General features: G+C 40.8%; 1 protein-coding gene across 4 annotated transcripts in view; it reads right to left on the bottom strand.

The window, feature by feature from the left end:
• SYNJ1 (synaptojanin 1) overlaps positions 1 to 15,006 on the bottom strand; it is a 101,481-nt gene that overhangs the window by 29,834 nt on the left and 56,641 nt on the right. For all 4 annotated transcript variants that reach the window (XM_025380212.1, XM_025380210.1, XM_025380211.1 and 1 more), the window contains 4 exons: positions 12,508 to 12,592; positions 8,683 to 8,823; positions 8,195 to 8,387; positions 7,166 to 7,324 (listed from right to left, as the gene is read on the bottom strand). In XM_025380212.1, the coding sequence (XP_025235997.1) occupies positions 7,166 to 7,324; positions 8,195 to 8,387; positions 8,683 to 8,823; positions 12,508 to 12,592 (578 nt within the window). The remainder of the gene's footprint in view (positions 1 to 7,165; positions 7,325 to 8,194; positions 8,388 to 8,682; positions 8,824 to 12,507; positions 12,593 to 15,006) is intronic.

The following is a 15,006-nucleotide window of genomic DNA, read 5'->3' as shown; positions in this document are numbered from 1 at the left end:
ATAGGAGGCAGGGAAATTCTGGGCAAAAGTGGGTGTGTCCCCAGCAAGGGCTCCACCCTCAAGCCAAAAAGCCTGTTACCAGAGCCCCACGTGAGAACTTATATCCCTGTTTTCCCGCTCAAATGTTGCTTTTTTCAAAACCGCCCATGGCCTGCCTTGCCCCCAATCCTGTGCCCATAAAAACCCCAGGCTCAGCTGGCAGAGAGAAGCAGCTGGACGTCAGAGAGAAGCAGCTTGTCTTCAAAGGGACAGCTTGGCAGTGTAGTTTTGGAGAGGAGTCTGGCCATGTGATGGCTGGACTTCAGGGGAAGATTATTTATTGCTTTGTCCCCTTTTCAGCTCCCCTTCCTACCAAGAGCCATTTTCATTGGCAATAAAATCCCCCACATTTACCATCTTCAATTTGTTCATGCAACCTCATTCCTCCTGGACCCCACACAAGAACTCGGGTGCCATGAGTGTGGGTGCATAAGGCTGTCGCACTGACCCTCCACTAAGCTGTTAACACTTAAGCCATCTGCAGGCGGCAAAGCTAAAATGGCACTGTAACACTTCCTCTGGGGCTTCAGCAGTTGCAGGCACCCTCCCCTAGATGCTGCCTCGGAGCTGGTACAGAGTTCGTTCTTGCTGGTGCCCAAAAGTGCTCACCCCACCTCCTGCACTCACTCACCAGAACACCCCCTCCCACAGGGGTGGAGCGCAGCGGGTCAAGTGAACGGAGTTCATCCCGTCAGTGCCCATGCACTCCAGTTCCCACTTGCGAAGGGGTCAGGGAAATATCCTGCTTCAATACCACTTGTTTGACATTTGATTAAACTAACTACATGAATAAGGGAATTCTGCCCAATCTTTGAGCTATATGAGACATTTGGAACTGTAAATGGGATTTTGGAAATATCTAGCCTGATATCTTATTCTCAAATGAGGTGCTGAGGCCTGAAAAGGTAACATGGTGCCCAAAGTGTTAGAATTCAAGTCTAGGGATCACCAGGCACCATACCAGATGGCCACTGATCCTTTTACCTAAAACATATATATATTTAATAAATTATTCCCAAATTTTGTGGTCATGAGCTTTAAGAAGTGTTTCAAAAGTCAGATGACATAAACAAAAGAAAAGTCAATAACCACAAGACTTAACCCCCCCCAAAAAAAACAGCCCTAAAGACTAAGATTCTAAACTATTACCAAGGAAAAAAAAGTTTATCCTTCTATTTGAAAGTGAATCTTATAGATACATACTATATTTTTCTTTACGGGAATTATTATAGGTTTTCTCTTTCCTATTTTTATTACTTTTAAGGGAGGACACCAACCCTCATATTGTCTTATGCCCAATTTCTGCCTCCAAAGAAAGAAGCAAAAACTAAAAGGCAGAAATGGAAGCCACAGGCAGACCGCCTGGCACCGCACGCCCTGGGCCTGGTAGTTAAAAATCAACCCCTGACCTAACTGCTTGTGTTATCTATAGATTTCAGGCATTGTATGGAAAAGCATCATGAAAATCCCTGTCTTGTTCTGTTCTGTTCATCAGTGCATGCAGCCCCCAGTCACATACCCCCTGCTTGCTCAATCAATCATGACCCTATCACGCAGACCCCCTTGGAGTTGTAAGCCCTTAAAAGGGACAGGAATTGCTCACTCGGGGAGCTTGGTTTTTGGAGACGTGAGTCCGCTGATGCTCCCAGCTGAATAAAGCCCTTTCCTTCTACAACTCGGTGTCTGAGGGGTTCTTGTCTAAGGCTCGTGCTGCTACATTTCTTGGTTCCCTGACCAGGAAGCAAGGTGATTAACAGACCCAGGAGGCAGCCCCTTAGGCGGCTTAGGCCTGCCCTGTGGAGCATCCCTGTGGGGGATTCTGGTCAGCCTGAGCAATGCAGATCCTGAGAGCACTCCTGGGTAGGTAACTGCCCCAGTGGAACGCCTCACCAGAGCAGCGCGTGGCAGGTCCCCGTGAGTTCAAGGAAAAACTTATGTTGGCCCCAGCCCTAGGACTACCAGATTTGACAAAGCCCTTTACACTCTATGTGTCAGAAAGATAAAAAATGGCAGTTGGAGTTTTAACCCAGATTGTGTGGCTCTGGCCAAGGCCAGTGGCCTATCTTTCAAAACTAGATGGGGTTTCCAAAGGCTGGCCCCCATGTCTAAGGGCCCTGGCGGCAACGGCCCAGTAAGCACAAGAAGCAGATAAACTAACCCTTGGGCAAAACCTGAATATAAAGGCCTGCCTCCCATGCTGTGGTAACTTGATGAATACCAAAGGACATCACTGGCTAACAAATGCTAGATTAACCAAGTACCAAAGCTTGCTATGTGAAAATCCACGCATAACCACTGAAGACTGTAACACCCTAAATTCCACCACCCTGCTCCCAGTATCAGAGAGCCCGGTCAAGCATAACTGTGTAGAAGTGTTGGACTCAGTTTATTCTAGCAGACTTGACCTTTGGGACCAGCCATGGGCATCAGTAGACTGGGAGTTATACATGGACGGGAACAGCTTCATCAACCCAAGGAGAGAGATGTGCAGGATATGCAGTGGTAACTTTGAATGCTGTCACTGAAGCCAAACCATAGACACAGGGCACTTCAGTCCAGAAGGCTGAGCTCATTGCTTTAGCTCGGGCTCTACAACTCAGTGAAGGTAAGACTATTAACATCTACACTGACTCTCGATACGCCTTTCTAACCGTCCAAGTGCATGGAGCATTATATAAGGAAAGGGGCCTGTTAAACTCTGGGGGAAAGGACATAAAATATCAACAAGAAATTCTACAATTATTAGAGACAGTGTGGAAACCTCAGAAGGTGGCAATCATGCACTGCAGGGGACACCAGTGAGCCTCCACCTCAGTGGCCTTAGGAAACTCCCAAGCTGACTCAAAAACTCGAAAAGCAGCATCTACCCCTTACTGCGCATCAGTAGCAGCCCCCTTACTCCCTCAAACACCTGACCTGGTACCTACCTATTCTAAGGAAGAAAAAGACTTTTTCCACACAGAAGTGGGGCAAGTAATAAAAGAAGGATGGATCAGATTGCCAGATGGGAAGGTAGCTGTGCCATAGCTGCTGACAGCCACAGTTGTACTGGTTGTGCATGAAACCACTCATCTAGGTCAAGACTCACTTGAAAAGTTGTTAGGCTGGTACTTCTACATCTCACACTTGCCAGCCCTTGCCAAAGCAGTAGCACAACGGCGCGTTACTTGCCGACAGCACAATGCGAGGCAAGGCCCCACGGTTCCACCCAGCATACAAGCTTATGGAGCGGCTCCTTTTGAGGATCTTCAGGTGGATTTCACAGAAATGCCGAAACGTGGAGGTAACAAGTATTTGCCGGTTCTTGTGTGTACTTACTCTGGGTGGGTGCAGGCTTATCCAACACAAACTGAAAAGGCCTACGAAGTAACCCGTGTGCTTCTCCGAGATCTTATTCCTAGGTTTGGACTGCCCTTACAAATCAGCTCACATAACGGGCCAGCGTTTGTGGCTGACTTGGTACAGAAGACAGCAAAGGCATTAGGAATCACTTGGAAGCTACATGCCACCTACCGACCTCAGAGTTCCGGAAAGGTGGAGCGAATGAATCAGACTATCAAAAATAGTTTAGGGAAAGTATGTCAGGAAACAGGATTAAAATGGATACAGGCCCTTCCTATGTATTGTTTAAAATCAGATGCACCCCTTCTAAGAAAACAGGATACTCCCCTTACGAAATACTGTATTGGCCGGGCATGGTGGCTCACGCCTGTAATCCCAGCACTTTGGGAGGCCAAGGCAGGCGGATCACGAGGTCAGGAGATTGAGACCATCCTGGCTAATATGGTAAAACCCCATCTCTACAAAAAAAAAAAAATACAAAAAGTTAGCCGGGCGTGGTTACGGGCGCCTGTAGTCCCAGCTACTTGGGAGGCTGAGGCAGGAGAATGGCGTGAACCCGGGGGGGCAGAACTTGCAGTGAGCCGAGATCGTGCCACTGCACTCCAGCCTGGGCAACAGAGCAAGACTCTGCCTCAAAAAAAAAAAAAAAAAAAGAAATACTGTATCATAGGCCTCCTCCTATACTAGGGGGACTTCCAGGCACTCCCCGAGAGTTTGGTGAAATTGAGTTACAGTGACAGCTACAGGCTTTGGGAAAAATTACACAAACAATCTCAACTTGGGTAAATGAGAGGTGTTCCGTCAGCTTATTCTCCTCAGCTCACCCTTTCTCTCCAGGTGATTGCATGTGGATCAAGGACTGGAACGTAGCCCCTTTGTGGCCATGGTGGAAAAGACCTCACGCCGTCATCCTGACCACCCCCACGGCTGTAAAGGCAGAAGAAATCCCACCCTGGATCCGCCACAGCCATGTGAAGCCTGCAGCTGCTGAAATTTGGGAGGCAAAACTGAGCCTGGACAACCCCTGCAAAGTGACTCTAAGGAGGATGACAAGCCCTGCTCCAGTCACACCCGGAAGCTGACTGGTCTACTCACAGCCGAAGCTGAGGAGAATCATCGTGGGACTCATTTTCCTTATAATTTGGACTTGTATGGTAAAAACTTCCACTGATTTTCCCCGCATGGAGGACTGCTCTCAGTGTATATACATCAGGTTACTGAGATAAGCAACAAGTTAAAACAATCTTTCTGTTCTATGTAGTTACTATGAATGCCTAGGAATTTTAAAAGGAACATGTTTATATAATGACACTCCGTACAAGGTATGTAGCCCAGGAAACGACCGACCAGATGTGTGTTATGACCCCTCTGAGCCTCCCAAGTCCACAGTTTTTGAAGTAAGATTAAGGACTGAAGACTGGTGGGGACTCGTAAATGATACAAGTAAAGTATTAGCCAGAACAGAAGCAAAAGGGGTGCCCAAACACATAATCATGAAATTTGATGCCTGTGCTGTCATTAATAGCAATAAGTTAGGAATGGGTGTGGCTCTTTTGATTGGGAAAAAGGCTATATGACCAAAAATAAGTACATTTGTCATGAATTAGGACTATGTGGAAATGAATGTGGATACTGGTCTTGTGTCATTTGGGCCACTTGGATAAAAAATGAAAAGGATCCAGTACACCTTCAGAAAGGAAAAAGTGGCCCTTCCTGTATTAAGGGACAATGTAACCCCTTAGAGCTAGTAATAACCAATCCCCTTGATCCTTGCTGGAAAAAAGGGGAGCGTGTGATCTTAGGAATCGATGGGGCCGGACTGGATCCTTGAGTAAATATCTTAGTTCTAGGAGAAGTTTACAAACCCTCTCCTGAGCCAGTGCTTCAGACCTTCTATGATGAACTAAATGTGCCAGTACCAGAAATTCCAGGAAAAACAAGAAATTTGTTTTTGCAACTAGCCGAGCATGTAGCCCAGTCTCTCAATGTCACTTCATGTTATGTATATGGAGGAACTATAATGGGAGATCAATGGCCATGGGAAGCCTGAGAATTAGTACCTACAGACCCAGTTCCTGATGAACTCCTGGTGCAAAAGAATCACCCTGATAATTTCTGGGTCCTAAAAACCCCAATTATTGGGCAATATTGTATAGCTAGAGAAGGAAAAGAATTCACTCACCCCGTAGAACAACTTAGTTGTCTGGGACAGAAACTGTATAATGGTACCACAAAAACAGTCACTTGGTGGAGTTCAAATCACACAGAAATGAATCCATTTAGTAAATTCCCAAAGTTGCAAACCATGTGGACCCACCCGGACTCCCGGGGAACTGGACAGCCCCCACTGGATTATACTGGATATGTGGGCATACAGCTTACATCAAATTACCTGACCAGTGGGCAGTTGTGTTGGCACTATTAAACCATCTTTCTTCCTACTGCCCATAAAGACAGGCGAACTCCTGGGCTTCCCTGTCTATGCTTCCCACGAAAAGAGAAGCATAGCTATAGGAATTGGAAAGATGATGAATGGCCCCCTGAGAGAATCATACAATATTACGGGCCTGCTATTTGGGCACAAGACGGCTCAGGAGGATACCATTTACATGCTCAACCGAATCATACAGTTATAAGCTATCTTAGAAATAATCACTAATAAAACCTGCAGAGCCTTGACTATTCTGGCCCGGCAAGAAACTCAGATAAGAAATGCTATCTATCAAAATAGATTGGCTCTCAACTACTTGCTAGCAGCTGAAGGAAGGGGTCTGTGGGAAATTTAACCTTACTAATTGCTGTCTATACATAGATGATCAAGGGCAAGTAGTTGAAGACATAGAGATATGATAAAACTGGCACATGTACCTGTGCAAGTGTGGCATGGATTTGATCCTGGGACCATGCTTGGAAAATGGTTCCCAGCGAAAGGAGGATTTAAAACTCTTATAATAAGAGTTATAATAGTAATAGGAACCTGTTTACTGCTCCCTTATTTGCTACCTGTACTTTTTCAAATGATAAAAAGCTTCATTGCTACTTTAGTTCACCAAAATGCTTCAGCACAAGTGTACTATATGAATCACTATCGATCTGTCTTGCAAGACGACATGGGTAAGTGAGGATGAAAGTGAGAACTCCCACTAATGAGTGAAGTTCTCAAAGAGGGGAATAAGGCAGGAGACCACCCCTCATATTGTCTTATGCCCAATTTCTGCCTCCAAAGAAAGAAGAAGTAAAAACTAAAAGGCAGAAATGGAAGCCACAGGCAGACAGCCCAGCACCGAGCTCTGGGCCTGGTAGTTAAAAATTAACCATTGACCTAACTGCTTGTGTTATCTATAGATTTCAGACATTGTATGGAAAAGCATCATGAAAATCCTTGTCCTGTTCTGTCCCATTCTGATTACCAGTGCATGCAGCCCCCAGTCACATACCCCCTGCTTGCTCAATCGATCATGACCCTCTCACATGGACCCCCTTAGAGTTGTAAACCTTTAAAAAGGACAGGAATTGCTCACTCGGGGAGCTCGGTCTTTGGAGACGTGAGTCCACTGATGCTCCCAGCTGAATAAAGCCCTTTCCTTCTACAACTCGGTGTCTGAGGGGTTCTTGTCTGCGTGCAGCTCATCCTACTATACTTTAAGGAAAGATAATTCTATTATCTATTTACCTACCTATAAATATTTAAGTATAAAAAGACCCCAAGAAAATTTTAAAACATCTTGATTTAAAAAGGCATGTTTCATGACCCAAAATCTTAATGCAAGAAGTATGGATATACCTGTCCAGCATTTTTCTGATTGATAAGTTGATCTCCTGCTATAAGAGAATCCCAATTTTGCTGTCTTATGAGCTCTTTAACTTCTTCATTAGGGAGATCAATTCGATAGTTGAAATCACCACACCAAAATACATAGTCATGGGAAAACAGCATCCTTCCCTGAAAGCAATGAGACAGAACTTTAAATTCAAAACAATCAATGTTCAAAAATGTTTTACAACTGTTTCTTTGCCTGAGATATGCTTGTCTCCTCCCATGTCCTGTTTCTTTAACCCAACAGTAATAACACATGTGAAAGGAAAATCAATCTCAGGACCCCAAAATCACTAAGCCCAGAGAAAAATCAAGCCAGGAACTATGACAGGTAAACCTGCCTCCCACTTTATTCCTAAATAAGATAGCTCCAAAGATAAGAAGCTACATACTCCCTCACAATTTGCCCACAGGAAATTCCTTGTGGACAAAGTACAGACAGAACTCAAAGTCATCCCTCTGAGACTCACCTGAGACAAATGCACATCTGACTGCTTCCTCTGCCCTATTGTTTATGTAAAAATGCAGATTCACTGAGCCAGACTAAATTATGTATTCAGTGGAAGGCTGATCTAGGACTTAAAAGAATGCAACCTTTTGCCTCTTATCTACTTCTAACCTGAAAGCCCTGACTTCGAGTTGTCCTGCCTTACCAGACCGAACCAGTGTACATCATACACATATTGGCTGATGTCTCAGGTCTCCCTAAAATGTATAAAAGCAAACTGTGCCCCTGACCACCTTGGGCACATCTCATTCTGAATTCTGGAGGCTACATCATGGCCACGTCCTTAACCTTGGCAAAATAAACTTTCCAAATTGACTGAGACCTGTCTCAGATATTTTGGGTTAATATACATGAAATATCTATTTAGGTGAATATTCTTAATGTTTTTAGGAACTATCTTAAAGTTTCAAAAACAATGATGTAGAATTTGGGGCAAATTAAAATACATTTCAAAGCTTTATCTTCAAGAACAAGCAGCAAGAGCTTACCATAGGAAAACTCAATTTTCGTGCTATTTCTACAAAATCTTCATTTCTTTCTTTGACTTGTGACTGCCCTGCAGCAAAGTGGCTACAGACAAAGCAAAGGCTGGTTGTATGGAAGAGCATTCGGATTGCAACTGCTCCCTTATTTCCAGTTGCACCTCCCATTCCAGTCTTCACAGTATCAACTGCAACATCCCTTTGAAACAAAGAATTCTAAATCGCAGATTTGAAATTTCAAGAGTTCCATGTGCATAGGAAATTAGGAATATACATAATCATATAAGTACACATGGTATGGCACTTTGAGGGCAAGCCTTTGAAATAGTACAGTGAAGCTATTAGTGAGTCTTTAATCAAAACCCCCAAAACCCCATTTTAAAACAAGAACTATGGATAGTTTTTGTTTGAAGAACTGAAACAATAAACATTCTAGGCTTTTCTTGTTATGTAATGGTAGGAAGTAGCCTTAGAGGAGTGTTCTGTTCACTGACCTGATAAAAGGAGCATGCTGTGGTCTGATAAAAACAAACAAACAGACGCCCACCAACTGTTCAGAAGCCAGCAGCACATACTTGTTGTCTCTGGAGATTGTCTTCTGAAGTTCTACAGCCCAGAGCTTCTGATTTGTTGTGCTACAAGAAAATATTAAAAAGAGAATTTTTAAAAAAGATAATTGACAGTAGCCTCTTTTATGACAATTGTCAATTACACCTTTATCTACCCAAATTTCCTAAGACTCTGAAGGAAGCTTAGGCTGTTTTTGTTTCCTTTAAAAAGGAAAATCTATAATTTAGCCAAAAGAAAACCACATTTCAAAATCTAATTTATTACTTCTTTACAAAGACAATATAAAGACATTAAATGACTACTAACTGGGTGAGTAAACTCAAACTTATACATTTTACTTTTTCCTTAAGTATTCATTAAGATGACAGAGAAGTACAGTACTATGGGAGATTGGTTCCAGGACCTCCCGTGGATACCAAAATCCAAGGATACTCAAGTCCCTTATATAAAATGGAGCAATACTTGTACATGTACATCTCTCCTATACTTTAAATCACCTCTAGATTACCTATAATACCTAATACAATGTAATGCTATGTAATTAGTTATTATATTGTATTGTTTAGGGAATAATGATATAAAAAAGTCTGTAAGTAAAAAAGACCAAAAAAAAGTCTGCACATGTTCAGTACAGACATAATTTTAAAAAATATTTAATATTTTGATGAGTTGAATCCAAAGATGTGAGACCCAAGGATATGGACAGCTAACTATACGTGCTTCCAAATACATTTCCCCACTTTTTAAAATTTTAAATTTTTCTAAATTACAATTCATGTCTTTTTAAAAAATCTTGCTATGGGAAATTAGAAGACATAATCATTAAACAAACCACCATATACCCATTTCGAAATTACCAACATTTTGCCAATCTGTTTTCTTCCATCCTCTTTACCTTATCATATTTAAACATTAACAATTCCTTATTATCATCTAATAGTTTATACATACAGTTCCCCATTTATAAAAAAAAAATCTTCTAACAGTTGGTTTGTTTCTTTAAAAAGGGTCCAAACAAGGTCCACATATTGCATTTGCTGGTCATGTCTCCTAATCTCTCTTTTTTTCTTGAGATGGGGTCTCACTCTGTCACCCAGAGCTGGAGTGCTGTGGCGGGATGTCGGTTCACTGCAACCTCTGCCTAAGCTCAAGCGATCCTCCCACCTCAGCCCCCCAAGTAGCTGAAACTCATTCTTCATCTTCTCAATGAACCTTATCCTGATCATTCATTTGAGACTTCCAACACTTCCCTGTGAACCTATAGTTGGTTCCCTTTTCCTCTGTTTTCCATTGCACTTTTCTAACATGCTGTATAATTTAACTTATTGTTGTTATTGTTCACTGTCTGATTCTTCCCACTAGAATACAAAGTCCATGAAGATAGGGATTTTTCTGTTTGATTCATTGGAGGTACTTAGAATGGTGCTCAGTAGATACTGCTTAAATAAATGAGTAAATATTCACCACTTTATTGAAGAGAATATATATATATATTATGTGTGTGTGTGTATATATGTATATGTGTGTGTGTGTATATGTATATGTATATATTTGAGACGGAGTCTCGCTCTGTTGCTCAGGCTGGAGTGCAGTGGCACAATCTCCACTCACTGCAACCTCTGTCTCCCGGGTTCAAGCGATTCTCCCTGCCTCAGCCTCCTGAGTAGCTGGGATTACAGGCATGGGGTACCATGTCCAGCTAATTTTTGTATTTTTAGTAGAGATAGGGTTTCATTATGTTGGCCAGGCTGGTCTCAAACTCCTGACCTCAAGTGATCCGCCTGCCTTGACCTCCCAAAGTGTTGGGATTACAGGTGTGAGCCACCACGCCCAGTCTAAAGAAGAATTTGATTAAACCTAGCCTAAAGAAGAATTTGATTAAACTCTATTTAGACAAACAATTGATCCATGCCCTTAGTACTAGGAATCCTTGGAGTTATATTCTAGTTTAAGACCTGAATATATTTTTCAGGAAACATAATCAAACAACAAAATGAGTGAAGTTGATTTCTTTCCAATTTTCCTGATGTGAATTGTTATTCATTTTGGCTAATAAAATATTTGTCACTTGCAAGATTGATGACTATTTCAGTCTATAATTTTCTCCTGAAAAATCTTTTAAAATGTCATAAAATATGGGAAACTGCTGAAATTTAAAAGCAAGCATAGTTTATTAAAATAAAACACTGAAGCTTTAAGCTTCACTCATATAATTTGTATTTATAATATGGGTTCAGAGCAGCAATTCCCAAGTGTGATCTGGGGCCATCTTTGAGGGTTCCCAAAGCCCACGGGGTCACAACTATTAAGACATCTTTCACTGTGTTGACCGACATTTGCACTGATGGTGCAAAAGCAACAATGGGTAAAAGTGCTGGTGCTCTCGCTTGAATCCAGGCACCAAACTATACTAGTCGTCATTACAATCCCCACTGCCATATACCTGCAGAAAAAAAAAAAAAATGCCACTTCACCTAAGAATGTCCTTGATGAAGCAACAGACATTATTAATTTTATTAAAGCTCAACCCAGGTCGCATCTTTTTAATATTCTGTGTGATACACAGGAAATAAACACAAAGCACTTTAGTTGCATACTGACTTATGACCTATAACTCAAAAAAAGAAAATACTTTAAGTTGGGAGTCAAACTGCCACTTTTTCTTTGGAATACAATTTTTCCTTAAAAGAACTAATGACAGACAATGGTTATTTAGATTTAGGTTACTTGGCATTTTTTTCAGCTAAGTCTGTCTCTTCAAGAAAAACAACCAAGAGCATTTGTTTTCAATGAAAAAACTTGAGTTTTCAGGCAAAAATTAGTATTCTGGAAAACTTGTATCTGCTACCATGATCCTTACAGCTTCCCAACAATTACTTTCTGATGCAAATACCAGTGATGGTAATTAAACAATATGATGCTTTGGTATTATATAATGAAATGTGTAAAATTTGGAAGCGCTACATAACTTAGGGAACCCAAGTGACCAATACATGATGTTACAAAATCATGCAAAGGTAAAAGATGAATTTTAAAATAATAGAGCACAAAAAGTTCATCAATATGGTTTCAGATTCCATTTTGCAATTAACCTTTAAGACACTACCATTTGGTGTAGTGTCTTATCTACACTACACCAAGATAATACTTCTCTGTTATCTATACTACAGCAGAGAAGAAATGATCTGTTTTGGTGTAGTATCAGAGAAGAAATTATCTAGAAAGGTTATTAAAATATTTCCTTTTCAAACTACATAGTTATGTGATTTTTCTCCATACACTTCAATCAAAACAACATACTGCAGCAGACTGACACAGAAGTAGATTTAAGAATCTGGCTGTCTTAAACTAGACATTAAAGAGATTTGGAAAACGACAAGACAGTGCCACCCTTCTCAGTAAATTTTTTGTTTTGAAACAGTTATTTTTCAAAAAATTTATTTTATGTTAGCGTGCAATAGTATTATTGTTTTTAAGTGAATTAAATGTTTTTAAATTTTCATTTCTAATTTCTAATATAAATAGAAAGACATAAACAACATTAACAAAAGTTATTTAACATTCTCAATATTTTTAAGTGTGCAGAGAAATCCTCAGACCCAAAAGTATGTGAAATGCTCTTTTACAGTTTAACAAGCACTTTTCCATTTATTATTTCAAACTATCCTTGTAACAATTACTTAATTATCTGTCCTCCATAGTTTCCCTCAACTGGCAAACTTTTCAGTGTATTAATGTGGTTAGCTTACCTTGCATTCACAATGTTTCCAGCATTCAATTCTACCATTTCTTCAAAACCAATTGCAAATATATCAGTTGGCTTACTTCTTTTATCTAAAATTAAGCATCCAAGAAATACTTTTAAATATAGCCTCAGGCAAATGGCAACCCCACCCAATACAATATAACACCAGAGCTCATAAAAATTGATTTTTGTGTTTTGAGTTTAACCAAATTCACATTAAAGGCAAAAACTCGTGAGTGGAATAAAATTATTAAAATTTACTTTCTATTAGGGTGTCCTAAGTTTGCTTCTTTAAGACTTATCCTTGAAGATTCTTCAGTCCTTTCAGAATTCACTTTGAAAAAATTCTTGCTAAAGTTTTTACCAGAAACAGCACAGAAACAAATCATTTCTCAAATCAAAATCTCACATAAAACTGGAGAGAGAAAGAAATTATTCAGAAAAGGCACAAAGAATAAAGTGACTGAGAAACTACCTCAAATTGCTGGTAACAGTTGGGAGGAATTCTTCACATTCAAATTTGAAAAACATAAGCTTGATCTTTTTGCTATTTTCTGGGTAAAAGAAATCCAGGAAAACTAGGAGAGATTCAGAAAGTAGGACACATCACCCTGTCTAGCTACTGGCACTCTGGAAACTACAAGAACTAACGGAGTACAGAGTTGCCTGAGAAAGCTGCCCAGCGAGACTTCAGGTGCCCCAAGTTTCTAGAAATGGGGACAAATAGCTAGAAAGAGCCTATATGGCCAGATGCTACAGCCCCTGCCTGTAATGCCAAATCCTTTGGAAGGCTGAGGTGAGAGGATCACTTAAAGCCAGGAGTTTGAGACCAGCCTGGGCAACATAGTGAGACTCCATCACTACAAAAAAATAAAAATAAAAAAATTAGCTTAGCATGGTGGCATGCCTGTAGTCCTAGCTACTCAGAAGGCTGAGGAGTGAGGATCTCTTGAGCCCAGGAGTTTGAGGTTATAGTGACCTATGATATAGATACTGCACCCTAGCCTGGGCAACAGAAAAAGACCTTGTCTCAAAAAGAAAAAAAAAAAAAAGAAGAGCCTATAGTCTGAACTGATACTGAAATTTAAAAAGAATTATTGACTGCTATTATGTGCAAGGCTCATGCATACATCATCTCATTTAATCTGCTACACAAACATAAGAAAGATTATTTGTGTCTTTTATTTACAGACAGGAGGCTTGCCCAAGTTCAAATATAAAATGCAGCTTGGCATACAGACTCTAAAGCCAAACTGCCTTAGTTCAAATCCTGGCTTTGCCACTACTGCACGAACATGGGCAGGTTCCTTCCCTTTCTATGTCTCAGTTTCTTCATCTGTAAAATTGGAATAATGGTGTCTATGAAATAATAGGTCAGCTCTGAGGATTAAATGAACACATGTAAAGTACACAGAATTATACTGTTAGCTGTTATTTTATTATTACTATTACAACTTCAAGTTCGGTTAAGTAAGAAAGGGCATTGTAGGCTGGGTACAGTGCCTCACGCCTGTAATCACAACACTTTGGGAAGCCAAGGCGGGTGGATCACCTGAGGTCTGGAGTTTGAGACCAACCTGGCCAACATGGCAAAACCCCATCTCTACTAAAAATACAAAAAATTAGCCAGGCGTGGTAGCAGATGCCTGTAATCCCAGCTACTCAGGATGTTAAGGCAGGAGAATCGTTTGAACTCAGGAGGTAGAGGTTGCAGTGAGCCGAGATCCTGCCACTGCACTCTAGCCTGGGCAACAAGAGCTAAATTCAATCTCAAAAAAAAAAGAAAGAAAGAAAGAAAGAAAAAAATATTTTGATTAGAATCATGAACTTAATTTTCTTCTTTTTAAAAATTAACTTTAATTCCTTTTTAAAATAGTATATAATTACCAAGTTTTATATGTGAGGGTGATGTGTATAGGAAATGGTGTGAGATTAAATTTTTCTTTTCTAGTTATTTTTCATCAGTTTCATCTTAAACCCTGGGATTTTCCCCAAACTTTTTATTAAAATGCCCTTTCTCTTTTGTTTTTTTGAGAAGGAGTTTCACTCTTGTCGCCCAAGCTGAAATGCAGTGGAGGGATCTCAGCTCACCACAACCTCTACCTCCTGAATTCAAACGATTCTCCTGCCTCAGCCTCCCGAGTAGCTGGGATTACAGGCGCACGCCACCACGCCCGGCTAACTTTTTATTTTTAGTAGAGATGGGGTTTCACCATGTTGGCCAGGCTGGTCTCAAACTCCTGTCCTCAGGTGAACCACCCACCTCGGCCTCCCAAAGTGCTGGGATTACAGGCATGAGCCACTGTGCCCAGCCCAAAATCTTAATAAAAGTGTCCTCTGCTCAATGTTTGGTTCTGGCTATTAACAGTTTGGTGCAGAGAACCCAAACTGAATGCCAACAAAGTTTTTCAAGGATAAACCAATATTCTTAAGTCATCACATAAAGTACCAATAAATATCACTAGTTTTATAAGGCTGCTCAAGACCCACTCTGACATTTCTT

The sequence above is a fragment of the Theropithecus gelada genome, chromosome 3, assembly GCF_003255815.1.
Source record: "Theropithecus gelada isolate Dixy chromosome 3, Tgel_1.0, whole genome shotgun sequence".
NCBI lineage: Eukaryota > Metazoa > Chordata > Mammalia > Primates > Cercopithecidae > Theropithecus > Theropithecus gelada.
This window is presented reverse-complemented; position numbering and strand designations above follow the sequence as displayed.